Here is a 27784-nt window from a genome sequence, read left to right as displayed (position 1 = left end):
TTTAGCAAGTGTTTCATTTTCTTTTCTCATACAGTATAGTATGGCATATTGAGGTTGATGAAAATGATGGATACTACACAGGAGATGTACATAGTCACAATCATTTTCAGCGTCATCATGTCTAAATCTAATTAAGGCCTTGTAACAGCAAATATCACTAAATTATCTCAGTCAAATGTCATTCATATTGTGCGCTACATTCAGTCCACTGTAAACATAGCTGCCCTGGGGCATAGCTATAATGAGAGTGAATGGTGGAGTTAAGTGTGAGTCAGAGGTGAGTATGTGCAGTCAGGCCATGCATCAGGGCTCCCACAGGCTCTCATTGATCGACCCTAGCTCCCCTACCTCATGTTCCCAGCCTGCTTTGGTGATTGATTCCCAGTCAGGGCCCTGTAAATGGGAGGCCTGGCCTGGGCTCACAGAGCATGGGGCCTTCCATAGGGTGGAGGGGCTGCCGGGGGAGGGAAGCCTATTTGCAGGGCCCCTAACCCAGGTCAAGGAGCCCATTTCTGGGAAAGCCTTCACAGCAGGGTGGAAGAGTGGAGCCATTCATTTATTACACAAGGAAATTAAGGCCATGTCTGCTGCTGCTGCTCTGACCGCTATAGTGAGATGTGGGTGAAAACAAGGTGGGGTGGTGGTGGAGTGTGTGTTTAGAGTATGTATGCAAAGGGTGAAAACATCTAGTGTGTAGGGGTTTGGTTAGTCTATATCCACAATGTTCCACTTCCGGGATTGTTCCAGTGCCGATGGAAATTCCGCCGAATGTCTTTCTTTTCAGCTGGATGTCCATTACCTTTGGCTTTCTTTGTGTTGGAATTTTAATCTCTGTTCGAGTTATGAGGACTATAGTTAACTATTATTCAGATCTCTGCAGGGTAAATCCAGACAGCTAGATAGACTCTCTGAGTTTTCTGTTGCACGACTCAAACTACTACACATTAGGGATTGGTGTTATGGCCATTTTGGAATATACGTTGCAGCCCCTCGCGATACCGATATACAGTATATTACGATGAATACATCATAATAGAACCATTTCAGAACAGGTTACATAGGTAACATAGGTTACATAAACCCAAAGGAAAGCCAAACTGCTAAATGTATTATCTTTTTTTAATGAAAAGGCACGTAGTAGGTAGTTTGGAGAACATTTATTGTGCAAAACAGTAATTATACAACAATGTTGCAGATAAATAAAATTCAAGTACATTAGTTGCAGAGATTTAACAAAGAAAAAAAGCTTAAACTATCAGGTTTCCTTTCTTTAGTGCTAACCATTCTATAAGGCACTACACTTGGTTAGTTTAAGTCCTTGGTCCTTATATGCCACCCAAGATGCAGAGAACAAACTAGTTCCTTTTTAGTTAAGGAACAGACTCTGTACTGAAAATATTTTCCGTATTAGGCAAAGATGCACAGATACTTTAAAAAAAACATATTTCAAACATAAAGTTTCTTACCTGCAGACTAATGTAACACATTTGGTTTTAAACATTTTGTTCTCTTAATGAAATGAAAACTGGTGTCTTGTTAATAAAGGAATGGATACTGTGAATTAAGGAAATACTTCCAGTATTAGGCATGGCTATTTAAAATTAGTGTAAGTGTAGTGCAAAGATACTTCAATTTAAAACATAATTACTCATCGTTTATATTGCATACTGTTTCTCTTGGCCATTGTTAGTGCACATGTTCCACCAAAACACGTACCGGTCGAGGTTATTTTGCAGCAGCACCGGATCTTCGTCCGGTGCTTGGCGCCGTTCAAGACCATTGCGAGTAGTTTAAAGACATCCCAGTAAACCAGAGCATGTTTTCCACCATCCCAGAATGCTATGTGGACTAGGTTGACCCTCCTCTGCAGCGCTGTGGAGGAAAGTCTGGCAGTGCAAGACTAAGGTTTGGGTGTGGGAGAACCCTACCTTGACATGCTATTACATAATCTGCCATAGACATACACACTCACACGTTTTATTTCAACTGAAAGCTAGAATTCTTTTTTTTTTTTGGTTCCATATACAATGTTCAAGTCTCCTACCTGCTGTGTACCCATGCACGCAGCCAGGCGTCAACAAGCCCCCCCGTGTCACTTTACGATGGTAAGGTGACATAATGTAAAGCGGAGGTGGGACATTTTTTATTATGAGAATCAATTTTTTCTAATTAACTTTGTAAATTTCCCGCTGAGCTATCAGACGTGGGGGCAGGGCGTGTCGTGCCGAGTCAGATAATGAAATCAATTTGGTACAAATTGTTTCAGGTGACTTTTAATGAGTATCTAATATTTGCCTGAGGAAGAAAGGTCAGGATATCTTTTTGTTATTTGTGTTTTTGTTTTTAAGTAATGGATCACCCGCAGGAGAAAAATAGATGGTTTCACCCTGGAGGACTGGGCAGTCCTCCAAAACAAACCGCTTGAATGTAAATCCTTGTTTTTGGTGGGGAGCCTCTTTAACTGCACCACGGGTATGACCTAGTTTGACAAATATAATAGATGTAGTATTTTTACTATTGATTAACTCCTGTAAAAAAAACATTGGAATATTACACCTGTGTTTTGGGAGAGGGCATACAAAATCAAGGAGGTAAGGTGGAAAAGAACTTAATACAGGGAAGGGGACTTATTGTCGTCTTGCTTTAAGATGGAGGGTTCACTTTCATAATTTACTCTGCTCCCTCTCCCTCAATGGCCAGCCTTCCAGCCTGAGGAGCTCGTTAAGCTTTGCCTTACAGGGAAGACTAATGGATGGCAGAGAAAGCCCCCACAGGACCCTTTAGCAACGTTTCTGTTGGTCGGCTCGCTTAGTATTCACTTATGTATTTTCACCCTACTCAGAGCACAATATCATGAATAACCATTGCTAATTCATAAACACATTTGGCGATAGGGGACCTTGTTCATAATTATCCAAGCTGTAGAAATGCAGTTCCTCTCCAATACCATTCCATTAGCAAAGGTGGTGATTTCCTTGACTAAAGGAGGAATCTAGCCTGCATATTTAACTAGCATTTCGGCTCGGCTCCAGGAGACGTGGGAAGCAAAAGGGCAGGACATTTACTCAAAAAGCCTGTTCTCCCTCTTTGGGGCAAATGGAGTTATTGTTATTTTCCTCCTTCCAGACCCTTTTTTCTCTTTCATTTGGTTGCGTAACAGCATCTCTCCATGGGGTTCTGCGGGCTGGAGAAGTTAGAGAGGAGCGCATTCCTCTCGTTCCACCGCGGCCTTTAGATGAAATGGGGTTTTTCTGCTGCCCTCCGCTGTCTCTCAGGGTCGCAGCAAACAGGAAACACACAGGACTTAGAGACAAGAAAAGACTGGGAATGTGAAACTGTGAATTTGTTAGAAGAGAATGCGATTTTCTGACCAGACTTGAAAAACACTGCAAAATGTCCTCTGGGAAAGAAATGTTTTTGCTCTAACTAGAACCTGTAGAGGTTTATCTTCTTTTTCAAATGGCTCTACTCCCTTGTTATACAGTGGGAATGTGAATGAATGCAGTCTTGGCAGGAGATTTGACCGGCAGGTTTGTGGTCAGTCTTCTTCCACATGTGTTTCCTCTACTGTTAGCAGATGTTTGCATTTTATTTGTTTTCATTTTCTAATGGTGTGTCGATTGCATGTCAGCCGCATCTTGTTTTGTCATTGAGGTTTTCTCTTTTTTTTCCTGTCCCTAACGCTTCTTTAGCTCTCAGTCTTGGAGAAGGAAAAGTGCTCCGGTAACCCCGCGACCCCAATCTCACTTGAGATAGACGAAGCAGCCTCTCCCCTTCTCATGCCCCCTCCCCTCTTCTCTTCTATCCCCCCTCCTTCCCTTAGTAAATTACGACTATGTACTGGCCGTGACAAACCGAACGCTCAGGAACTTTTTCCTTACGCACACAGGAGGGGGTTAGAAAGGGTGGGTGTTTGTGTATGGTGTAAATATTGGTGTCAAATGCAGAGGGCACACCGATCAACAGCTCCGAGGCCGACACAGGAGGGAGAGCAATTATGTGCATTGCACCAACCACAAAAGCACGCTGATCGGCCACATAACAACAGCCTCTTATCTGGCTTCTCTTTGTCTGCCTTTCTTCTCAACTCACATCATCATTGCCAAACATACAGTGTGTACAGATACGTCTCCTTTACAGCTGTCGCTCCCTGCATCTCTCTCTCCTCAGATAATGTCATGCTTGTCTTTGCTAGCCAGCCTTCATGCCTAGCTGCATGTGCCATCTAGGCATGAAGGCATATTGGGCTGAGGATCGGCAATTTGGCTCTGCCCATGTCCCCACGGACCGGTGCTACTCTTCACACTGTCATTCATTACGGGACGTTTTACTAACAAGGCGTGCGTGCTGAGATGCAGGATGAAATTGTGATTCAAGACATAATTCACTGAATTTGGGCCTCTTAGCGATGCGGCAGTCACGTGGGAATGCTGCCATGCACGCAGCTCAGCTACTTCACTACACACTTACACAATAACTTCTGTTTCTAGGATGGGGGTAACTTGATAGGAAAGCTCCGTCAAGGCTGAGTGTTGTGTGTTGTTGTCAGCATTTAGTTCGCTTGAATCTTGGCAGTGAAATGAAGCGATACTAAAGAGTGATCTATTCCTCATGGAGGCCGGGCAGGGAGGAGTTAACAGCGCGCTGCTCCTCTCCTCTCCGCTTGATGACATCAGTATTGTCTCTGCATCCATGAAATTAATTTTTCTAATCTTAGTCAGCAGGAGCGGGGGAATTTGCACACATTAATATGGAACTCGATCTGTACTCGCCCACTGCAGCAGTCTCTCTTCTCCTCATCCTCTCCATCTCGCTCTTCTCCTCTTCCCATCTTCCCCCCTCTCTCCCACTCTCTTCCTTCTCTCCCATCATTTCTTCTTTCACCCTTTCTATTTCTCTTCTGTTTAAAACAGTATGCCCAAATGCACAAGGTTTCAAGCCTGAAATGCAGAGCTTTGTTCTGGAGGCCGAGGCAGCGCCAGGCCCCGTCATGTAATACAAATCAGAGAGTGCTCTGCTGCATGGTATAAATAAAACACATGAAAGACAAGGCTGATTGTCCCAGCAGACCAACCAGCTCTGGCTGCAGCATGTTGATTCTCCAGAGACAGACGTGGCACAGAGGATAAAGAGGATCCGTTGACAATAATTATGCTCATTTGTTTCTCCCCGCAAATACACAGAGGCTAAAATGGTTTGATTACACAGCCAGCATTCAGCAGTCGTCCTTTCAAGAAAAAGGGAAGATAATCAATACCAAAAAGGCATCTTGGGGCTAATTTTCATACACAATCAGGTTTGATGCGTCTTTCAATGGTGATATTCAGAACCATTTTCACATGGCGCAAATTAGTGCCAAATATCTTTCATAATACGATAGTTGAAATATATGAATCCTGCTATTTTTGTACAGCACATTATACTGATGACTCAGTTGTATCCAGTTAGCTAAGTACAGTGAGTCTTAGAGCACAAAACAAAATACTGCACAATACTCACTGTTGCTGCTAGTGCACTGGGCCCGATATTTTTTTTTAGAAGCTCTTGCCTCTCCAGCAGGAAAACTCTGTTGTGCTAGAAAGTACTAAACCACCAGATATAATGGATCGTAATAGTTCACTGAACTACTCTTTTGAGGTGCAAACTAGTTCAGAAATAGCCGTCGATCAATTAAGCAGCAAATTTATTCCATAAAAGACACAAAAGGCATCTTTTATTACGGCGTTTGTTGTGTGAAGACCACCGGGCTACTTTGAGTCAGAAATACTAGAGGATTGTAGTGTAAACACCTCAGCTTGGAAGGCTGGTGTGTAGCAACACTGATCTCACTGTTTTGTTACTTCACCTGCTAAGTGGGTGAGCCTATTACTGTTTCCTCTGTTTGTGTGTGTGTATTTGTGGGGGGGGGCAATTATGGTCATCTGGTGTGAAGGGCAAGGTGTAGCAATAGCCATAGGGACATAGTGTGTAAGTGTGTGTGTGCCCAGTTCGAACACCACGGCTAATATATTAGAAGATCAAAAAATTCCTGCAAAATTAAATTGGAATAATAACCATTTACCAATATTGTTTTATGTTTGTTTGATCCCAGTGTGTGTCTCATAATCCACATATCTGAGTCTTTTGTGTCGAGCATTTTGTCTCCTTCTGATTAACAACTTAGCATATTAAAGCGAGAAGAAATAAAATCATTTTTGCAACATAAAAATGTTGCCGATTGAGCTCAGAAAAGCAATTTAGCAGGATTCACCCCACAGTAATTTCACCCATGTTCTGATTTAATGGCTTTGTTTTGCAAAAAAAAAAAAAAAAAAAAAACGAGAGTCAGAACACTGGAGAGGAGTTACTAAATTGAATTTTAAATTTAGCAGTTGAATTACTATTGTCTCCCCTGCCTCCTCCCCCTTCCCCCATCAAATGGCATGCCCAGATGAACAAAAGTGAAAAACACATTTGGAGAAAATAAAAAACAATTTTGGTGTATTCCCTCTAGTTTTTTATCTGCTGTCCCTCCTGGCGCAAACACGATTCACTCCGTGTCACATTCATAATTTTCTTCCTAAGTACAGCTATTTCTCTGAGGGAAGAAAAAAATGTTTCAATTTGTCAAAAATTGTCGTTTTTAGGCCTGGTGGTGTGAAGGAAATGGTGGGCATATCTCTAGGAAAAGGCTGCAGTGGGCTGAAATCTCATTTAGTGGAACTTGTCATGAGAGCAGATATAAGGTTCTGTTTGGGGAGGCGGAAAATACTCTTTTTTTTTTTTTGCCTCTGTGGACAGGTGTGGATAATGCCATGTGTTGAAGATGGACCAGTGTATTAGATAGCTCTATATCATTGCATTGTGGCTGCTTTATTTAAGAAATTCCCACAAGCGTGTGAGAGAGTGGAAGAGAGATGCGAGATCAACAGTGAGAGCCAGGGCAAGATTGTGCCAATACACATTTCTGTGTGTGTGTGTGTGTGTGTGTGTGTGTGTGTGTGTGTGTGTGTGTGTGTGTGTGTGTGTGTGTGTGTGTGTGTGTGTGTGTGTGTGTGTTTAATCGAGCGTCCACTCCTCCTCTCCCAAAACTCTGAAGTTGTTTTCTCTGTTCAGTGCCTTTCTAAGTGCAGCAGTTAACGTGTTTTTTTGCAAGCGTGTGTTTACACTTGACAACCATGTGAGGGGATTTACTCGTATTGCACTCAGCATTTTTTGGCAAACGGAGGACCCCTTGAGATGGATTGGTGAACTGGATGGAGCTGGGGAGGGAGTGTGTGTCCCATATCAGAGGGTGGCACAGTGCCCTGGATTTTTAGAAACCGGAGAGTGTTGCCCTTTTGCTGCAGATATTGTGTATGTGTGTGTCTGGCTTGTGGTGTGTTCTGAGTGTAGAAACGTTTAAGCAGGACACGTGTTGCCCTCCGCTCTACACAACACAACACATCATTATCGCTACATTAGAAGCATATGACCATAGTCAGTTGTCAGTCAGTCATAGCAATTCAAAAGAAAACTCTGATATTCAGTCAGTTTTAACTCCTAATGCTCAGTTCAGATGCACCGAATGACTAAAACTATTCTAGTTTCATTCTGAATTAATTTCTTAGATCACGCTTGCCATTTTATAGTCAGGCTCTTCATCGTTTTAGGGTGCAATGAGGCAATTTGCCCATACAATATGATGATTTAAGGTTTTATCTTCAAGAAAAATCCAATCTGGAAGATTTTATGCTACTTGAACTTAAAGTTCATCAGTATTTCAAAAATGCAAATGATTATTCAATCTAAAACATTTTTAAACAGGTTTTATACCACAATTGCTCATGACTTTAATTATCCCCTAATGTGCTTTACTCTAACGCTGGCAATCATTTAGTCAGATAAGATGTCAGTTCTGCCCTGTGCTTAAATATTTAATTTTAACCCTCATGTTGTCCTCGGGTCAAATTGACCCGTTTTACTATATCAATGTTCTTTTTAATTACCCAAAATAACATGATTGATTCCGCACAACGCTCTTTGGCAAGTACAAATCTCTACTTTCATCAATTTTGGGGGGTCTTATTCAATTGTATAGCATTTGAAAAAAAAATTGAAGTTGTTTTTAAATAGTATTGAGTAAAAGTTGACATATTCCAGTCTTTGATTATTCATCAACATCCATTCCTTTAATTTTAGTCTAAATAATTCCTAATAAGTTCTGCTTTTCTAACTCAAACGTTAGGTATAATTTCCTATAAATAAGTTTCATTGACCATAAATTCCAAAAATAACTGTAAAACTAAAGTTTATAAGTTAGTGTTACCTAGTGTTGGAAACGTAAAAAAATGACAAACATTGAAGGATCAAAACATTGATAAAAAGACTCAACAAAAGTGTTGATTTTCAACTTTGACGGGAAGACAACACAATGGTTACATCACTACTGCTAGTGAACTCTAGCTTCGGCAACATAGGGAATGCTTGACTTATTAATTGTTTCACACATGAAAGAGGGCAAGGTAAAGAGTACAGTACATGAGCTGGACTACAAACACGCACGCACACATGCACGCACACATGCACGCACACATGCAATGTACTCCACGCACATGCCTCAGTACACAAAACCACTTTAAAGCGAGAGCACAGTAACCATCAGCACGTAACCCGCTAAATAAAGTGCTCCCATCCCCCTTGATATTAGCCTGGCAATATGAGGCAACGGCAATTTCTCCTCTACACTAGATGAGGTGATATTGAGTTGGGAAGAGGTAAGGGAACTGAGGAGGAGGCCGGTGGTGGGGGTGAAGGGGGAGGAGGCGAAAGGGGGTTAGTTGGAGATGAGAGAGAAGGAGTGAAAGTGTGTGTGTCTGTGTGTATGTTTGTGTGTGTGTAAGGAACAGTAAGAACAAAATGAATCACAAATGATCCTACATGGTGGAGACAAAAGGAAGAAAGCATGAGAGGAGAGAGGGAAGATAGAAGAAGTCCACTTTATCTGCCCGGCAGACAGACAAACTCTCCGCTACGGGTGACGGATTAGCATTAGCCTGACACACTATACCAGTATTTTCCAATGGCTCACTGAGACCCCAGACAAGCTCTAAAAAGGCTCTGAAATACTTAGAATGTAATAAATTGCCCTTGACACCTTCTCTTTCTTTTCTTTGATTTTGTTTTGTGTTTATATAAGACACGAGCTCCCAAGGTGTTGCTTTGGAGAGCAGGCACTTTGACTTGCTTCACTGCCCTGATTTCCCTCCTGGGTTTCAAACAAGAAATTCCTCATCGCAATCGTAATGCAAAGTTTGAATCCCTGCCAAACTCTCAAACCTTAGCTGTTGTCTTGTTTGAATTCAGAAGCACATGAAGTCAAATGTAATTATCAGTATTTCTGCCAGTTCTCTGTAAGCAACAATATGCAAACAATCAAGTGAGCGGGAGCGCTGAACGGCGATTACTGGCACTGCTGGGCTGTGGTTGTGGGAACAAGGCCATAGAGTTTTTATTGGCATGGCTTCCAATCGCTTTAAACAACATTTACAACATGTTTAAAACCCTTTCGGACATTAAAACAAAGATACAAGCTTTAGGTTTTAATTAAATCATTATATTTTGGCCCTCCTCCAGCAAAGTTTGCTCGTCATGGCTAGGCAATAAACATTTTTGCTTACTTAATTCCATTTGTTGTTCATTTATGACCTGTACATATTAATTCAAGGCTTCTACTCGCTGTGCAATTATAAAATAAATCAATGGTTGATGTGGTTTGGAGTGTGTGCACTAAGTGGACTTCTGTTCAATTTGGCAAATGCTGGACAAATTCATTTGAACGACTCTTCAATCACAATGCACCGTTGTGAGTGATTGTGAACTATTAGCTAAGAAATAAATGCTGATGACATTATGAATCCCACTTTTCCCTTCTACAGGTGTCCTCCATGGACTTCATGACTATGAAGCGCTCGCAGCTGTACAGCATGGCCAACAATCCCTACTCCACCCCTCAGCAGCCAGGGGGCGGGCCTTATCCTCCTAGCCAGCCATACACATCGCCTCCTCCACACAGATATCCAATGAGCATGCAGGGGAGGGGCCAAATTGGCATGGGCGGGATGCAGTATCCTCAACAGCAGGTATGTCAACAAACCCAAACGCTACATTCTTTGTTTGTGTGCGTCTTAATTGTGATTCATGAATGAGTTAGCCACCTCTGCAGTACCGACGCAGATATTGTAGCTTGTATTTAAGCGAGATTTCTATCGGACATTTGCTTCATGTGGTGAACATTCTGCAGCGATTTCCCCCTGAAGGCTTGGCATGTTCAATTTGAGATGCAGCCCAAAATACCAGCCAGCACATCTCACACCTTGGCATGTGGTGGTGTCACTCGTGTTCATCACTCACTTCCCCCTTTCCACTGGAGCGAGATGGGTTTGATGGACTGTGTGTGTGTGTGTGTGGGGGGGGGGGGGGGGGGGGGGGGGGGGGGGGGGGGGGGAGGAATGCTCTCTGTGTAGTAAACATAGATGCAGCACAGCCGACCCACGTCCCAGTCTCTCTTTGCGACACACTAGGCCTATGTTGGAGACAATAGAGCTTGTGTCTGCTTTATTGAGTCTTAAGTAAATCCTATTTGGACTGAAAGGGTGTGTGTGTGTGTGTGTGTGTGTGTGTTGGAGGTATGCATGTGTATTAATCTGTGTTTACTATATGTATGTGTTTGCATGGATGATATATGGTTCCCACATTAATGGCAGCAAGTAAACTGTGTGTGTGTGTGTGTATCACAATCTAGTTCCATTAGTGTAGTGAAACCGCAGTACTGTGCGCCGTAGCGGGAGAACGGAGGAGTGTCCCCTGCTGTCACCGCCTGCTATATTTAGTCAGCGTGGACTGTTGGTCTGGACTTGGACACCTCTTATTAGGGCGAGCAAGCTTTCACGCATAGCAAGACCACAGAAAGAGAAAGAGAGAAGGTAAATACTTGGACTGACACAAACTTCTTACAATGTCTGAAAATATTGTACAAATGTGCATACATGCAGTAGAGAAAATTGGTATGTAATGCTCATGTATTTATATACAGATAGACTCTCATCTACAATTTTAACATTAATTAGTGATGATATTAGTTAAAAAACCAACAGTATAATTTTTTTGGGGATTTGGAGGAGCTTTATAATGTCAAAATTACATTTGTAATATATGTATTTATTTTTGTGTATGATATGGATGTGATGCTATGTGTTTAAATTTTAATTCATATAATATAAAGTCATTTGGATTTAATTTATATTTATTTTAAGAGTGAATGTAAAAAAACAACGAATTACGGGGATGGCCAAAAAACTGTAAGCTAAACACAGAGCTTATTAAGCTTACCCTTATCACAACAACAAAAAAAATGATACAGAAATAATAATAACAAATAGCCAAAGAAGTTTAATGTGTCATGCTAAACCACTCATTTACTCAAATATAATTCATTTTGTCTCAGTTGTCACACTGAGCACTGAAGTCCTATTAGGGAGACTTTATCTTAGACTTCATTACCCAAGCTGCAGGTCTAAACCTTATCTGACGCATTCTGATGATGTCAACACACTCACAAAACAAGCAGTACTGAGCCTGCTCAGGGGTTTTGCGGTATGAAATACACACAATTGGGAGCGAGCGGGGGTGTATATGTGAAGACGGGCTGTGCATGGAGAGTAGTGTTGACGCATAAGGACGTACAGTCAGAAAAGCTTGCAAAATGACATCCCTGGTACTGCTTTGTGATGAAATCCTCGGGCGTATTACATAGCTTAAACGTAGCGCTATGGAACGTAATTAGTTCAAATAGAATTAGTTGTTCACTCTGGCTATAGCCATGGGAAATGCGCTTCTAAAATTTCTAATTATCTGGCTCTGGCTTTAAAAGCAGCACCTCCGCATTGACTATCTGCAGCCGGTGAAATCTAGCTCACAGTAATGAGTTCGGAGGGGGAGGTTTAATTCCACACTCTCAGATGAGCGTAATGAGCCTCACCTACAGAAAAGCGGTCAGGGGTCTGATCAGGGAGGAGAGGGGAGGGCTAAAAAGGAATACCACAGATGTGTACTGCAAAATTTAGTGTTATCAAGTTATAAAGTAATTATGAATTACATATCAAAAGATGCACCAAATGCAGTTCAGATGGACATGCTTGCAGCTGTGTCTGGAGATGGAGAAATCAGACACTCTGTCTTAATCTCAGATGTTATTTAAACTTCCCTGAGATTAGCTGCAAAGAACATTCTCACCGTCTCAGCAAGGGGGATTGTGGGTGATGTAAGACACAGCACACACGATCCCCCATGATGCATTGCGCTTTAGGGCTGAGACCTCAGCTTGTCACAGTCAAGCATGCTGGGATGTTGCCAGGCAACGTGACGTCAACAAAGATATGTGTGTACGTCTGTCTGTGATTTCCCCAGGAATGAGTGACTGTGTGTATGTGAGTGAGAGAGTGTGTGTAGGGGGTTTTAGCAAAGGAACAAAAGGTCCTCTTTGACTGCCTTTCATTATTATGATTAAATCCTGCAAAAATTAAGCCCTGCTTGTATTAAATAAGAAAACAACAGCAATACATTTCTTCTAATGGAGGTATTGGATATAAGGTACATAGAGTCTATTTTCATAAGACTCATGTTTGTGTCAAAATTCATCTTTGTTACAGCTTGGATATATCTTTCAGGTGCACTTACAATAATTTTGATGGCACCTGATTAGGTATTTCATTTTTTAAAGTTATTATTTTCTAATTTACTCTTAGTGATATGGGTAAGACAGAACATATATATCCAGAATGTGTGTTCCCATTACTCAAGAAAAACCCACAGACATTCCACTGAAATATTTGATCCCCATGAAAATTGTTAACTGCAGTGCAGGTGTATTATCCAGAGTAACAGGGATAATTGGCAGTGTTTGACAACAAATATCTTTTAAAACACAGCTGTTATCACTTTTGTCTACTTGTTTAAACCTTAAAATACACCTCAATGTAAAAGATGTAATATCCACACAGTGATATTTACACACATAAACACACTAACTCCTACATGCTATATTGCCACTAGGGATGCGACGGTATTTATATTTAACCTCAATGTTATAGTGACCAAAATTATCACGGTTTCCGATTTTTAAAAGTGTGTTCCATATGCTCAGAAAGCACTGATAGGCCTAAACAAGCTGAAATAGTTTCAAAGAGTGTATTTTATATTACAAAAATATAGGCAATAGGTTGACTATTGAAAACTGGCTACTGAAACCCTGACCCGCTGTAGGATGTCCGGTAAGAACTTGAACCAGAGATGTCTGACTTTGAGATCCAGGAAGATTTATTTACAACTCAAACATGAAGTTAACATGTGAAGTTGGACGTGGTTCTGAAATATAAGCAAATAATAATGCACACTAAAAAGCATCCGACTTACTGTGAACATTATTTACCAAACTGAATGTTATAGCCACCAGCATATGACAAGAAACAATACCGAGAATTGCATTCATTTCTGTAATAATTAACACAAATGTAACATAGCAACATAGTAACATATGTAGAATAAGCCACATCTATTATAGCATAGTCACAACGTAACATGGGCTAAACTTCCACATCATAGCAAACACCTATTGAAGATAATGTGGCAGTAGAACCCATGACAGTTTAGCAAGCTACAGAATAGTTTTAACTTACGTTCTGGGCTACACGCATCACTTCAACAAAGAAAAGATAAGGAAAAAAGTCCGCTGCTACATTCTGTCTCCTTCTCCTGTCTGAGCGCAGTGCGCCTGCGCGGCATCTTCAGGAGCTTTGGATGAAGCTGGGAAGGATTAAACACAGGGTTCCCATACTGTGGTAATCCACCGCGATAATAGGGACATTTTAAATGAAAAGGGTAATTGTTACAGACAACATTTCCATTGTGGTTTACAGTTACACCGGTAATCGTTATATCACTAATTGACACATACACTTATAAAAAAAAAGCTTTTGCAGCAGAGGTTGAAAGCTAAGACCTTATAAAAATACCTCTTTTATAGTTCACAGAAACAATGTGACTGAACTGTTACCTAGGCCTGTCACGATAACAAATTTTGCTGGACAATAAATTGTCCCAGAAATTATTGCAATAATATTGTCATGGTCTCTCAGTCTTTGTTAACAAAAAATGCACTTGAATAAAAACAAAACCCAACCGAAAACAATAATCTTTTTGACGATACTAAAGGGCAGCATGTCTTTAGTAATGAAGCAAACTACACTGTCTGTGAGTTCATACCAATTTGCACTATCCTGTTTGTGCTGTCGGGAAGACGGAGACGGCCCACCTGTTGTAGTTTCTTTTCCCAGCTCAGAAAACTGCACCAGGTGATTGTGTTTTAGGTGCATTTGCTTGTTGTGTTGCCGTGTTTAGTTGCTACTGTTTTACAACAAATGCAACACACCGGCTCGCTCAGGTTAAGTGGTTCACCGCGGTCATTTGGTTTGAATCCAAAGTGCTCCCATACTGCAGCTGTCACATTTGGCTTTGAAATCAATTCCATCTTTTTTTTCTTTTTCTTTTTATTTCTCCAACTCTCAACTAGCGTTTTCTCCTCACGCGGCTCTTTTGCTGCACTCTGTGGTTGGCTACGTCAGGAGTCCCGCCTCCCCACACAGAGATCGTCCTGTGGACAAGTGACCCAAAGGGCTCACTCCTCTTCACGCTAAAGAACCGAGAGTGATCAAGCAAGCAAAGGGAAATTATCACGGCTGGAAAAATTATCAACCTCATTTATGCGATTAATTGATTTATTGACTAACGCAACAGGCCTATTGTAACTGTAATCTGGTTGTTTACAGTAGTTGAGTTATTGGTCTACATGAAAAGGTGCTCACTGTCTGTGTAACCCAGAGGCTAAATGTGACCCTTCAGTACAGGTTGAGTCATTGTTTCTGGGGGACGCTGTTTACCTGTTCAGGCCCTCAAGCTTAATGTCTGGAGCTCTTTCTGTCTCTTCAGTCACTTACATGCTTACACAGACGGGATACCTATGCACATGTTGACGTGATCATGCATGCACTCTCACGCTGGGATACATTCTTAACAGTGCAGTTCATTACCCATTCGGTACTCTTCTCATGGCCTCCTTTCCTTGATCAAGAAAAATAAGGCAAGCACAGACATCAATCTTACTGTTGACGTCTCAGAGAGAAAAACAAAACACAAACCGACGAGCCTCCAGCAAATAAGCCAAGAACTTGCATTAGGTGTAGTTAGTGTCATGCTGTGTCTGTGTGCATGTCTGTGAGATACAGAGAGAGACAGTGTGTCACGAAGTGTTAGAGACAGAGTGTGCATGTAAAAGAGCGTAAGAGACTATGTGTGTGTGCGTGGAGTGATGGGAACCAGAACAAACACATCAGCAGAAGCTAAAAAAATAAGAAGAGGGGGAAGTAGAAGAGAGACGTGGCCACATAAAAAAGTGTCTGTTTGGGAAGTGGAAGAAGTTGAAAGCTAAATGAAAAGAAAAAAACAAGAAGAAGTAAAATTGCCGCCAATTCTTAGCGTAATTTCCTGTGATTTAAAATGGGCTGACGGAAAGGGAAACTGACGTAAACAGTAGTGTTTGATGTAAAAAGAGGGGAGGGTTGATGGAGTTGGAGACAGAGCAGGAGGAAAAAAAGATATCCTGGAAAATGAAAGAGAGAGAGAAATCGTGTTAGAATAGAAAGAATAGAAGTGGGGGGGTGGGGGTTAATGTGTCAAGGAGTCAGGCAGAAACCATTACCAGTGTTGGCTGTTTGTTCCTCACACACTGGGCCAACTTAATAGAAGCCAACCATTTAAAGTCAAGTGGAAATGTGGCTGACCCGCTGCCTGGATGGTCCATACAAACCCCAACACCCCTTCCCACGCCTGCTGTCCGTCATGCCTTTCTTTACCTTCTTTCAAGTCAAACTATTTTCAAAGGTTATTTTCAGGAATCATCATATAATATATCTGTATTCTTTTAAAAGTCTGTATTCCAATCAACATGGCAAGCTGTGTACATTCCTAAAAAAAATCTCTTGTCCTTTTGTTTTCATTCACTTGATGTGTTTAATTTTTGCAATACAACAACATGTTTTACAGTGGTTTTAAAAAAAGCTTATACCACTGAATTAAAAATCGGTGTCATGCAACTCTCAACTATGCAATTTATTGCTTTTTTGAAAACGGTTCTAGACATTTAATAGTTATTATTAAACCTTAACTGTAAAAATGTCATTTACAGTACGTTCATAATTTTTGGCATTCTGATGTGTTTTTATAAGACAATCTTAGGATTTCTTTCTTCATGTCACCTTTTTTCAGTTTCAGCTTCTTTTTTTTCAACTTTTTCTTTTCTTTCCTTTTTTTTTTTTTTTTTTTACATAGAACCGGGCTGGTCAAAGTTAACTTTTAGTCTCGGTTTGCAGACCTTTCTCCACAGTGCTGCGGAGGTGGGTCTTGCTAGTCCACACAGAATTCCGGGATGGGAGAAAAAGCAGCTCTGGTTTATTGGCTTTTCTTTAAACCATTCACAATCCTCTTGGATGGGGGCTAGGCACTGGACACAAATAGGGGAGGAACTTGTTTTGGTGGAACATGTGTACGTTCAAAAGTTGTTTTAGTTGTGGAACAGAAAACTCAGATTTGACAGATTGAACTAGCTGTCTGGCTTTACACTGCAGAGATCTACTGAGCAGTTTACCATAGTCCTCCTAAATTGACAGGTGTTTAGAATGCTACCTCCAAGAAAGCGGATGGTGTGTGACGTCCGGCCTAACATGACGGACATCTGGTGGAATTTCCGTCCGCACCTGACCATTCCCGGAAGTGGAACGTCGTTGATATCGACTAAAGTTAACTTAACTGACGCTATGCAGAGGTCTGCAGGGCCTTTTTCATATAAGACAAATGATTTCAACATTCCACCCTAAGAGAATCACAGGTGTAAATATTCAAATAAATGATGGCTTACCATTGCCAGAAAAATAGGAATTGGACTTTTAAGTTTCTATCAAAACAAAAGAAAAACCTTGTCTGTCCAAACATCATCTTGTGGACTATCGACTTCAGGGAGTTAGATGGGTAATTTACGACATTGATTGTGCCTAGATGGGGGTGTTCCTCACCAGTGGGGAGCGCGAGGGCCACTTGGAAGCACTTAGGGGCCCCGGGTGCTGGGGTTGTCTCTGGGGTTAATGCAGCCAGCGCTGCTGGCTCTGACTGATGGCTGGGAAGCCCCTATAAATCAGCCGCTCTGCCAGGAAAGATGGAGGGAGAGGGGGGGTGGGGGTACAAAGGGGACCACTCCAGCCTCGTCACGCCCCTCCCTTTCAGGAGGCTCGCTGTTCAAAGTACACATCTCAACTATCCAGATACACACCCACACAACACACTCTTTCTTTCTTTTATCTCCTCCACAACTCCGGACCTGCACTCCATGCCAGCCCATGGGACCCTGGGCATTTTCACCTCACAATTAAAAAAGACATTAAGAGAGATGGGGGGTAAAGGGGGAGGAGGGAGAGAGAGAGAGAAGGATTGAAAGAAAAAAGGACAACGCTATGGAAAGGCTGATTAATTAAGGGTTCCTCTCTGGCTATAGAATAGATGAAGTTTCAGGATCAATTAATTAGCAAACTGGCCTACGCATGTCAATGGCTCTAATAGCCTGCTCTCATTTGTAACTTTTATTACCCCGCTGCTGTGGAGTGGCTCTCAGCCAATCAGACGCCACGTGGACGATGCCATTAACTGGAAAGTGGGGAGAAAACCCCTCCCCTTTCACATACCAGTTAAAGCGACACTATCAATTATATCAATGTAAAGTTTGTATATGCTAGATCTAACATAAAGGAAGATAGCAAAACACAGACTTGGGCATGCATTAGTAAATTCTGTGAGCACTCAGGAGGACTAGTATGATATTCACGTAATTGTGATTGTGATAACGAAATTGTGATTATGTACAGTATATAGTAGGATATCACACAGTGGATTATACTTTTTTGAGCCATTATTAAAATTACAAACCCAGCTGTCATTTTCCTGATTATTGTATGAGCCGCAAAGTCCATCATTCTTGCACAGGCAGGTGAAGTGATGTTGGAATTTGATATCATTTAGTGTTGAATGCAGGCTATCGGTGTAAAACGTCACAAACTGAGTGTTTTTGAAAGAACCAGGCTCGGCACGCTCTGTGTCTGCTCTATATGTGCCTATTGATAAGATAAAAGAGCAGAGAGATGAGAGTGGAGCGAAACGGAGGGAGTGAGAAAGAGAGAAAACAAAGGGACGCTTTACGTCTTTGCCGAGTTACTAGGGGATTAGTTAATGCTCTAATTGGCTCACCGAGAATTCCTCTCAGTTTTCTTTCAGATTAGAGATAGAATTTTTTAACACAGGTCAAGTCTACTCTGGTATCTCTGTTTCTGGGCTTCATTTGTGAAGCGGAGAAATCAAGAGAAATGGGACATGCCATCAACATTTGAAAACAGATCTGAGAAGGCATAGATTGGCATGATTAAGCTGGAACCACGATTCAGCCCCTGTGCATCGCTCACACCCAGCCATTTGGTGGAAGATGGGTATGAGATGAGAAGATGAAGATAGAGCCAAGTTAAATAGACTTCAAAGTACATCTAACACACTGTATTGATAAGTCACTATACATTTTGAGCGGACCCCACTTTTGCTTCACCTTTTAAGATTAGTGCTAAAGTCAAAAATCAAAGTCAATAAATACAGTCTCATCAAACAATTGAGTTATTTAGATTAAATACTGTAAACCTGTTAAAGTATTTTAAATTCCATTATACCATCTCAAGAGAATCATAGTAGATAATCATAGTAGATCAATATTAAACAAACATCGTGAACACTCTTGGGAGGTTAAGTTGCATTCAGATTTCCACTGTTTTTCTTCACAGCTACCTCAGAAATAAGACAGAAAGTGTTGAATGTTAAAAACATCGTCATCATCATATGCGCAGGCCAATACAGTTTATAGATCTTATGGGACAATATGGAAACTTCGTGCTGTTTGTGCTGATATGTTTTGTTTAGTGATTGTAAAGTATGTCGCATCCATAAATTCCTATCAAGCGGGTTGACATGACTGTTAATTCATATTAGTTAATTAAACACCCAGTTGCCAGTTTATTATGTACACTTAGTTAAAACTAGAGGTGTTGATTCAACTTTATGGTCATTTTGGAGGCTGCATTTTGTGGTGCTGTTGAATTGTACTGCGTTACACAGGGATGTGTTTCTCTTATTTTGCCTACCCTCACTCGTATAACTGGGCTGGACAAAATAATAGAAATCCCTCTCAGTGCAATGCAATACAGTTATAATGACCATACAATTGAATCAACACCCCGTAACAGTTTGAAGAAAAGCTGAAACTGACGGGCTGACACTTCCAAAGTGTCATAGACAAACATAGGCCCATACCTGCCTGTAACCCTCTAACCCCGTCATCCTCACATCCCAACCAACTGATTCATCTCTAACACACAGCACAGTATCCCCACTGATCTGAAGGAACTCGACAATCTGTGGTGTCACTGTCATTTAACACAGCGGCACCTCCGAGCGTCCGCATCCAAGAAAGACAGCCTCGCAGCAGGGGATGTCAAATACCAGTATTATCTCCTGCGCTGATGTCGACCGCTAATGGTGTACAAGCATGTTTCAACTAGAAGCTCCCTTCCCACCTCTCCCTTCCTCCCTCCATCTCTCCTCCCTGTTCAGATCTAATTGACATGACTCCTACACAAGTTCCAGCCTGTCATCACCGCGAGCGGTGAAAAACGCTGCTGTGTGCCGAAATGATTGCGCTGAAAGTAGTTTTTTTTTTTTTTTTTGCTGAATTGTGATGTTTACTGTACATGTGTCGTGGGCCTTCTTTCCTTCTTCTCTTCTTTGTAATTTAATGATGATTATTTTCTATCTGTCAAGACAGAATTTAGTTTGCGTTAGATCTAGCATTAGGTAGCCTTCTCCGCACTAAATAAAAACATTGAGAAATTGTGTCAAGATACATTTCAAGGGATTAATGATCTATTTACTCTGGTCTCATATTCTCTCTTTGGGAAAGCCTGCTATAACTCCTTCAGTATCAGCATCTGCACCCTCTCTCCCTTACTCATTCAGATCCATTTTGACACGCACGCACGCACGCACGCACGCACGCACGCACGCACGCACGCACGCACGCACGCACGCACGCACCCCCCCCAAGGAATCACATTTGTTTTGTTTTTTTTCTCCTTTCTCAATTTCCCCTGTCTCTTCTGTCTTTCTTGGCCACAGATTGGGGTCAGGAGTTTAGTAGGGGAAAAACATTTGGAGCCGGTGGCACTGGGCCCAGAGCCTCTCGCAAAAAAAAGAAATCGCTGTTCACACACACATTACAGAGAGCATTAAGCTGCCCTGCTCTGCCTCTCCAAATGTCTCCATTACGGCTATGCTTGGAACAACACAGGCAGTGCTAGCCGTAGTCAGCCATCAATTGATGTGAGCAGAAACAGGGAATTAGAGAGAGAGAAAAATAAAGAAAGACAGACAGGGGGCAGAGAGCAACGTTTGGCAGTCTTCAGAAAAGGATCCAAGATGAAAATGTAGAAAAACAGTCGATAGCTACACTATCTGCACGCTCTCACTCGCCGTTAGTGCAATGTTGATGTTATCACCAGCGATAAGTCACAATCTTTGAATAGACGGGCTTGTGTTTTCATTTGGGAATAAAAAAAAATCCTGCACGGTATATAAAGTGTGCCTTATTTCATACAAACAAAATACCAGCAAATCAATCTGCAGCTTTGTTTTTCTTTGTTGCCTGAGTGTGACAGTGCTTCTTTGTTTTTATATTTAGTCCTGATGCGTCTAGGTTCAGGTTACTGGCTCGTCATTATGGAGAGTCCTCCTGTATATTACTCTTCCTGACCCTCACTTTTTCTCCCAGTCCTTGAAGGGCATCTCATCCCCCTGAGGTGTCAAGGGCCTGCCGATGTATGAGGAGAGGGAAGAGCCGGAGAAAGAGATGTAGAGAGCAACAGAGTGTGCCGTCACCTTGGGAGGGGGGGGGGGGTGAGGTTGGCGGGGTAGAGATGCAAGGATGATGAAGAGTTTGGTGATGCGTCCCCTCTTCTTTCCCTTAAATTTAATTATGAACCTGTTGATGCTGATCTGTCCCTCCAAAGTCTCACATTTTATTAAGGGACTCTCCTTTGCCTGCAATTCACGAATCAAGAATGTTGTTTTCATCTTATGTCTGTATACAAGAGATGAGTGCATGTGGTATTGTCTGTGAGCGGCTAATCTCATCACTACACGGTGCTACAGAAGCTGGTTGATTTGTTTTGGTCCTGAATGTAATGATAACGTCTTGTTGGCTGTGCTGTGAGCTCAGCTCAGATGTGAAGTAACGAATGTGTTTCTTTAGACCTTTGTATGTTACAAAAATGAGAAGAGTTGACATTCATACCGCCAGTGGCTGACTTGCGCCCTGCGTTTTGAGACTGGAACCAATGTAGCCACTGTATTGATGTCATTAATACATTTGAGTTGCTCCAAAGTGTGTGCAGGGTTCTTAGCAATGATCCGATTGTTCCAACATACACTCAATTAGATAGCTTATTTATAATTTATAACTTATAGTATTAACCCATATAATGCTATTTTAAATGAGCAGTTGTCTGGCAGTTATATGTGCTTGTATTAATCTTCATATTCCACAAATTGGCCTCTTCCTGCCCCTCAAGCACCTTACTTAAGTATTTTGTGACCATTGTTGAAGGAGACTTATTTGCCATTTGCACAAAATGCTGAAGAAAAATGGCTGCCTTGGGACAAACACACTTAATGTGCTTAACACCTAAACAACAGTTGTACGATTAAGTCCAAGTAAGCTTGGTGCCAAGTTACTTAATGAAACTTGTATGTAACAAGTTTCGTTAAGTATTATATATTATATATAACTTATATATAACAATGTCAGTTTGAATCAATGACGTTTGGCTTTTAGTGGAATGTATGCTAATTTAAAAGCAGCTATAGGGTACTAAAGCATTCATCAGTTTCTGCACAGGATATTAATATAATATAGTGCTAACAGTGTATTCTATCATTACTTTTCATCAGCATGCCCTACCATCACTGCAGGGTTGGACTATTTGTTATTGTTATTATTATTAAGTGCCTGTTTAGTCATTACCATCTGTATAGATCAAGGGTGTGAAACAGCAATGTGTTTTCCTTGGCCAGCCTAAGACACCAGTGACATCTGAGCTGTGTAATTAAATATACTCAAACATGTCAGTATGCATACTGGGGGGGGGGGTATTTACTGGTACCACTATTCAATTCAAATACGATTATCCTGTCAACAATTCAAATCGATTTCATTCGATATCACAATGCATCACGATGCGTCACCTTTTCAATATTAATATATATTACTATACATGGTTTCCATCAACAAATTCAAGCAGTCACATATGAACTGCCCTTTTATTGTGTGTCCTCCTGAAAAAGACACTTCCTGAATGTAGCGGAGGCTGAACACAGCAGACAACAGACAAAAGCCAAAAATAACAAAAGGCAGCGACCTGGAAATCAACAAGCAACATCAGAAGGCAATAATTGATTATGGTCTGTCTATTATGCATTGATGCAAAATCGTCCACGTCCTAATCACGATGAATTGATGCAATGATTAATTTTGGCACCACTAATACATACCAACTCAGCTTTAATTTTGAGTTTGCTGTTAATGGGCAGAAAATAAATTGATAAATAAATCTTTGGAAAAACCTTTTTGCTTTCTCTTTGTCACCTTTAAATGACAGTGCCATTACAAAATTATAGTTTGATTGAAGTCTGACAGCAGTCGTCTTGTACTGTTTCATCTCAACTCAAACAAAAATGTTAAATTCCAGTATGTACATTTTTATAAAATATAGATTTGTAACTGCTAAAACAGTACTATGAAAACTAGTGAAGGGAAATAAGGTCTTGGATAGTACTGGATACTCAGGATGAATTATGGGTTTGGGACACAGAACAGGCAGTTTAGCTGATTAGCACCTTTCTTGTGGGAGACAGTGAATTCACCCGGTGCAATAACACCTTATGAGTCCCATATTACATAACGATCTTTATTAGGAATTGACCGATGGTGGTTTTTCAAGGCCAATACCAATCCTGATTATTAGTAGTTGAAGATGAATGAAACCGATAACCGATATTTAAAACTGATATGCACGTAGGGAAAATTAAAATCAAGTCTGAATGAGAATCTTTAAGTCACAAGTAGGATTTTGGAATGTTACAAACAACAGCACCAAACATTGTTTAAATGTTTGAAGCAATTATTTCATAATTTAGAAGCTTTCAACTTAATTCACAGTAGAAGATAGTCGGATAGTGTTTTGGGTGGGACATTAAGTCAGACCCAGTGGTGAGTGAAACCGAAGCAGAGGGACAGGCACAGAGCTGTAGCGGAGCCAAAGTGGAGCACTTTTTTATTAATTAAGAATCTGTTATCAGACAAATAAAACCAGATACAGATAATCTGCAATCTGCCAAAAAAAAAAAAGCCCCGATAACCGTCCAAGGTCGATAAATGGTCTATCCTTAATCTTTATAGTATACTGTTTGATTGCTATTGTTAAATATATACGCCAACAAGAATGATACAATACATGCACTCTCAGATGTCAATCAAGCTGTGACTTAATCAAAGCCAACGGTTGGCAAATATTTTTAGATTTATTGTTTTTTTTTATTGAGAGCTTTCTTGAGCCAACTCACCACCTTCTCTCATTTGTTAAAATCTTTTGCAGCTGTATCGCCTCCTTTTCCTTTCTCTTTTGCATTGTGGGACAGTAGTGTGGATCAACACTCAAAAAATAAAAGACAAACTAAATTTAAATTGAGTGTTATTTTAGTGTTCAGACTTGATTTTTAACGTATACTCAGAACTCAGACTACTGGTGCTCGTTAATGGTAATTAACGAAAACATTTACCTGGTGGTTTTGGTGCCAGTCTGAGCAGTGGGATCTATATTATCTACCTGTCTCATCCTGCCTCTGCCATACGTTCCTCAAATTATGTGAGTGAAAGAACTTGGACCCGTTTTCATCATTAATATGTCACATTATCCCCATCCCTCCTCTTCTTCCTTCCTCTGCTTCTCTTTTACACTTGTCGTTGTCGCCTCTTTCTCGCCACATATCTCTCTGTCTGTATCACGTCTTTATCTGTCTCTCTCTGTCTTTATCATGTGAAACATTGCTTTATCCATCCCTTTAAGTATCTTCGTCTGTAACACCCCTCCTTTGTCTCCCCTCTGCCTATCTCTCTATCTCTGCCTCTCTAAACATTTTCCTTTGCTACCGTCTGTGGAGATCTTTACATGTCTGTATCACATTTCTGTTGCTTCTCTTTTCTATTTTTACCCTTTGTCAGCTTATATAGCTCTTTATTACTTGCAACCCTTTCTCTCTTTCTGTTTTTTTTTTTATTTCAAGCTGGCACTTCTGTAGTCTGTGGTGGCGTACTAGTATGATAGCATGATAATGCTGATGCAGTGCCTGTGTGTGCCTGTCAGGCCTGTCAGTGTGTGTATGTGTGAGTGAGTGTGTAGGGGTTAGGGTCGGGGTGGTGGCTCTGCTTAGCTCTATGGTTGGCTGAGCCCATCTGTCACTCAAAATGGGCGACCTGTGGTCCCGGTTGCCAGCCAGCCGTATCACCACTTCAACAGAATTATGAAAATTCCTGTCTATTGCTCATTGGCCCAATTGAATTACATGCAGTGCCTTGTTCCATGCAAGGATTTTAAACGGCTGATTTGATGGCACACACACATGTGCACACACACACACCACTGCCATGGATGAGGGTTAGCATGGCTATTTATTCCCCTACGTTTTCAGAGCAGGGAGATATTGTCTGGTTTTGCGTATGAATCTTGTTTTGATAGATTTTTGATTGAGTTCTTCTCAGTTTGTGCCTTTGTATCTTAATATGCCGCCAAGGCTTTTGTTTTTATCACACTATTTCTGCAGTTTATGGTGAATTATTTGCTTCACAGGACGTCTATTCTGCGTCATTTCTCCCTACAGCACTTCACATCTGTTGTCATTTCATTACAGATTTATTTGACACTGTGTGGCTGGCAAGGCACTCTGGATAAATCACATTGTTATTGTGTCTGCTTCCACACACCTGAGTGGAAGGAAATGCAGAAAATGGTCTTATTTTCTACTTCCTGCCGTTATCATTATTGGTATAAGCAACAAAACAGCCAGTGTGTTTATCGGTAAGCATGTTTTCAGTCAAAGAGAATCAGGTTTCAGTGAGCTTGTGTGGGCTCAGTAGGTACAGTACATGTATACAGTCTCTCCCAGCAATCAAACAGAAGCTGCATTTGAATGACTCTTTCTTCCCTCCCAAAGCCACTGTGACAGGTTGCTACTTGTTAGACCTCTGCTGGCTGTCTCTGTTCCTATTTGACTGACTGACTGGTGGTATTATGATTGTCTCTTCTGCTTGCTGACCTAATTGTCTGTCTAGCTGCTTGAATATCTGTCAGTATCAGTTTCTGAAAACACTGAAAAAGGACATTTTTCAAAGGTCCCCTGTAAAGGTTTTTCTATATATAAGTAGTAGCAGGCATCTTGAAAAGGGGTCATATGTCAACAATGAGGAGAAACGTTAAACCATAGTTCAGGGTTTGCATTTACAGTATCCACCTTAGGCCTAGATAACAATTTCTCCATGTCAAGTGTTTAAACAAGCAATCAGTAACATTCTGCAGACGTGAGTGCTGTAGACATCTGCTGCTGTGGAGGAAGGAGACCTATCTATGTATAGGAAGACCAAACAAGTTGCCAGATTGGTTGCCAGCCACACAAGCCACTTACTTTTTCATAGACTTTTTTCACAGCAGACATTTTGACTTGTCATAGCAGGAATTGCACAGATGTCACAGCACTAATTACATTACATTAGGGCTCTGTTCCATTTAAAGATCCCAGTAAGCCATGCTACTTAGTTAGTCCCCGGAACTGGAAAAAACTAAATGTTATATGCTGCCATTGTTAACGTTATTAAAGAGAGATGTGCTTTCCGTGCTATCACATGGCAAACAGTCTACTTTAAAAATAGTTCTATTGAAATCATTTAAAGAAATCAATCAATTGATCAGAACATGTTTACCCATCCAGTCAGTCCCCTCAGGGCACTTTATTTTTATTTTCTTATGTATCTCAAACAACATCAACACTGTAATAAAATAAAAATAAAAAACTTTATCTTGATGTAAAGCAAAGAAAGACATCAGACTTAACATTGGTGTGTTCAAGCTTTCTCTTCCCAGGTATATTTTTTACATATAAAATCTCAGCAGCGCAAACCGGCAATTTTAAAGACAAGAGAAACAAGTGTAGTTTATTATTTATTCATTGGCTTTCCATGCTTTACGACAAGGTTTTTTATAGCACCAAGAGGAGGTATTTGGAGGTACAAACCTAAAGAGCCGTTCTCCGTTGACCCCTTTTTGTTAGTTATGTCTTTCTCTCTGCCTACATCTATCCATCTATTCCTCTGTCTATCTGTCACCTTCTGCCCATATCTGTCTGTCTGCCTGTCATTGTGTTTGTCTAAGAAAGGAACCCACCCACGGTTGTCTGGTCTTGATCTCCATGGCGACCTAATCCTCGCCAATCCCAGAACAGTAGTGTTCCAGTTGAGACCCACTGTGTGTTACGCCAGCCTGTCATCAGTGATCACAGGATAGAGTTGCTTCTGTTTTATCAGGGTGGCTTTGATCCACATCTAATGACGTGTGTGTGTGTGTGTGTGTGTGTGTGTGTGTGTGTGTGTGTGTGTGTGTGTGTGAGAGAGAGAAAGCAATTGTTTGTCTTTCTTAAGTTAACAAATCCCCACATACTATACAGACAACTTGAATTTATGTGTATTTATTTGAGTACATTTGTATGAGTGTGCGTGTGTGTGCGTGCGTGTGTGTGTGTGTGTGTGTGTGCGTGCGTGCGTGCGCGTGTGTGTGTGTGTGTGTGTGTGTGTGTGTGTGTGTGTGTGTGTGTGTGTGTCTGTAGTAATGAATCCAGTGGTGCTGTTGGCATGAGCAAGGCCATGCTATTAACCTCTCTGCCAGCAAGACTGATCTCACCCTGTCTGTCTGTCTCATTCGCCTAATGACACTCTCACGCTCTGAGGACACACGCACACACACACACACACACACACACGCACACACACACACACACACGCAGACCTGTCCTTTCTAATCAAATTTCTATTGAAGTGAAAAGTATTCTACATTGTCCAATCATCTATATTCAGAGAGTCAAAAAACCTTTGCTAGCATAGAGGGAAGATTTCTTTTTTAACACCCACTCAAAGGAAGTTACTCTTCAAAACTATTTCAAATGTATTAATCTCCACTTGTCCTTTGCAGCGGGATCAGATTTCCTATTATTTTACACCAGCCACCATTTTCAACAGGGCTTTTATGACTGGGTTTTCACACTCGTAACAGTCACTGTAAAACTACAATTTTGGATATGCGCTCTCTACTTTTGATCCGACAAGACCAAAGTGTAATATTTCTGTCATGTCGGAGTCCCCTGTAATACCATCATTCAATTGAGATATAAATCACTCTAGGAGTCGGGCAAACTCTCGAGATGGACTTTGAGCTTTGCACACAGCCCAAATTATAGCTTGTGTGCTTGTTTATTG

General features: G+C 41.1%; 1 protein-coding gene across 4 annotated transcripts in view; it reads left to right on the top strand.

The window, feature by feature from the left end:
• LOC117935707 (AT-rich interactive domain-containing protein 1B-like) overlaps positions 1-27784 on the top strand; it is a 201893-nt gene that overhangs the window by 47727 nt on the left and 126382 nt on the right. For all 4 annotated transcript variants that reach the window (XM_034858102.1, XM_034858100.1, XM_034858099.1 and 1 more), the window contains one exon: positions 9897-10100. In XM_034858102.1, the coding sequence (XP_034713993.1) occupies positions 9906-10100 (195 nt within the window). In that variant the 5' untranslated portion in view covers positions 9897-9905. The remainder of the gene's footprint in view (positions 1-9896; positions 10101-27784) is intronic.

Source organism: Etheostoma cragini, chromosome 20 (genome assembly GCF_013103735.1).
Source record: "Etheostoma cragini isolate CJK2018 chromosome 20, CSU_Ecrag_1.0, whole genome shotgun sequence".
Taxonomy (NCBI): Eukaryota; Metazoa; Chordata; class Actinopteri; order Perciformes; family Percidae; genus Etheostoma; species Etheostoma cragini.
Note: the sequence above shows the minus strand (reverse complement) of the source record. Positions and strands in the feature narration are given on the sequence as shown.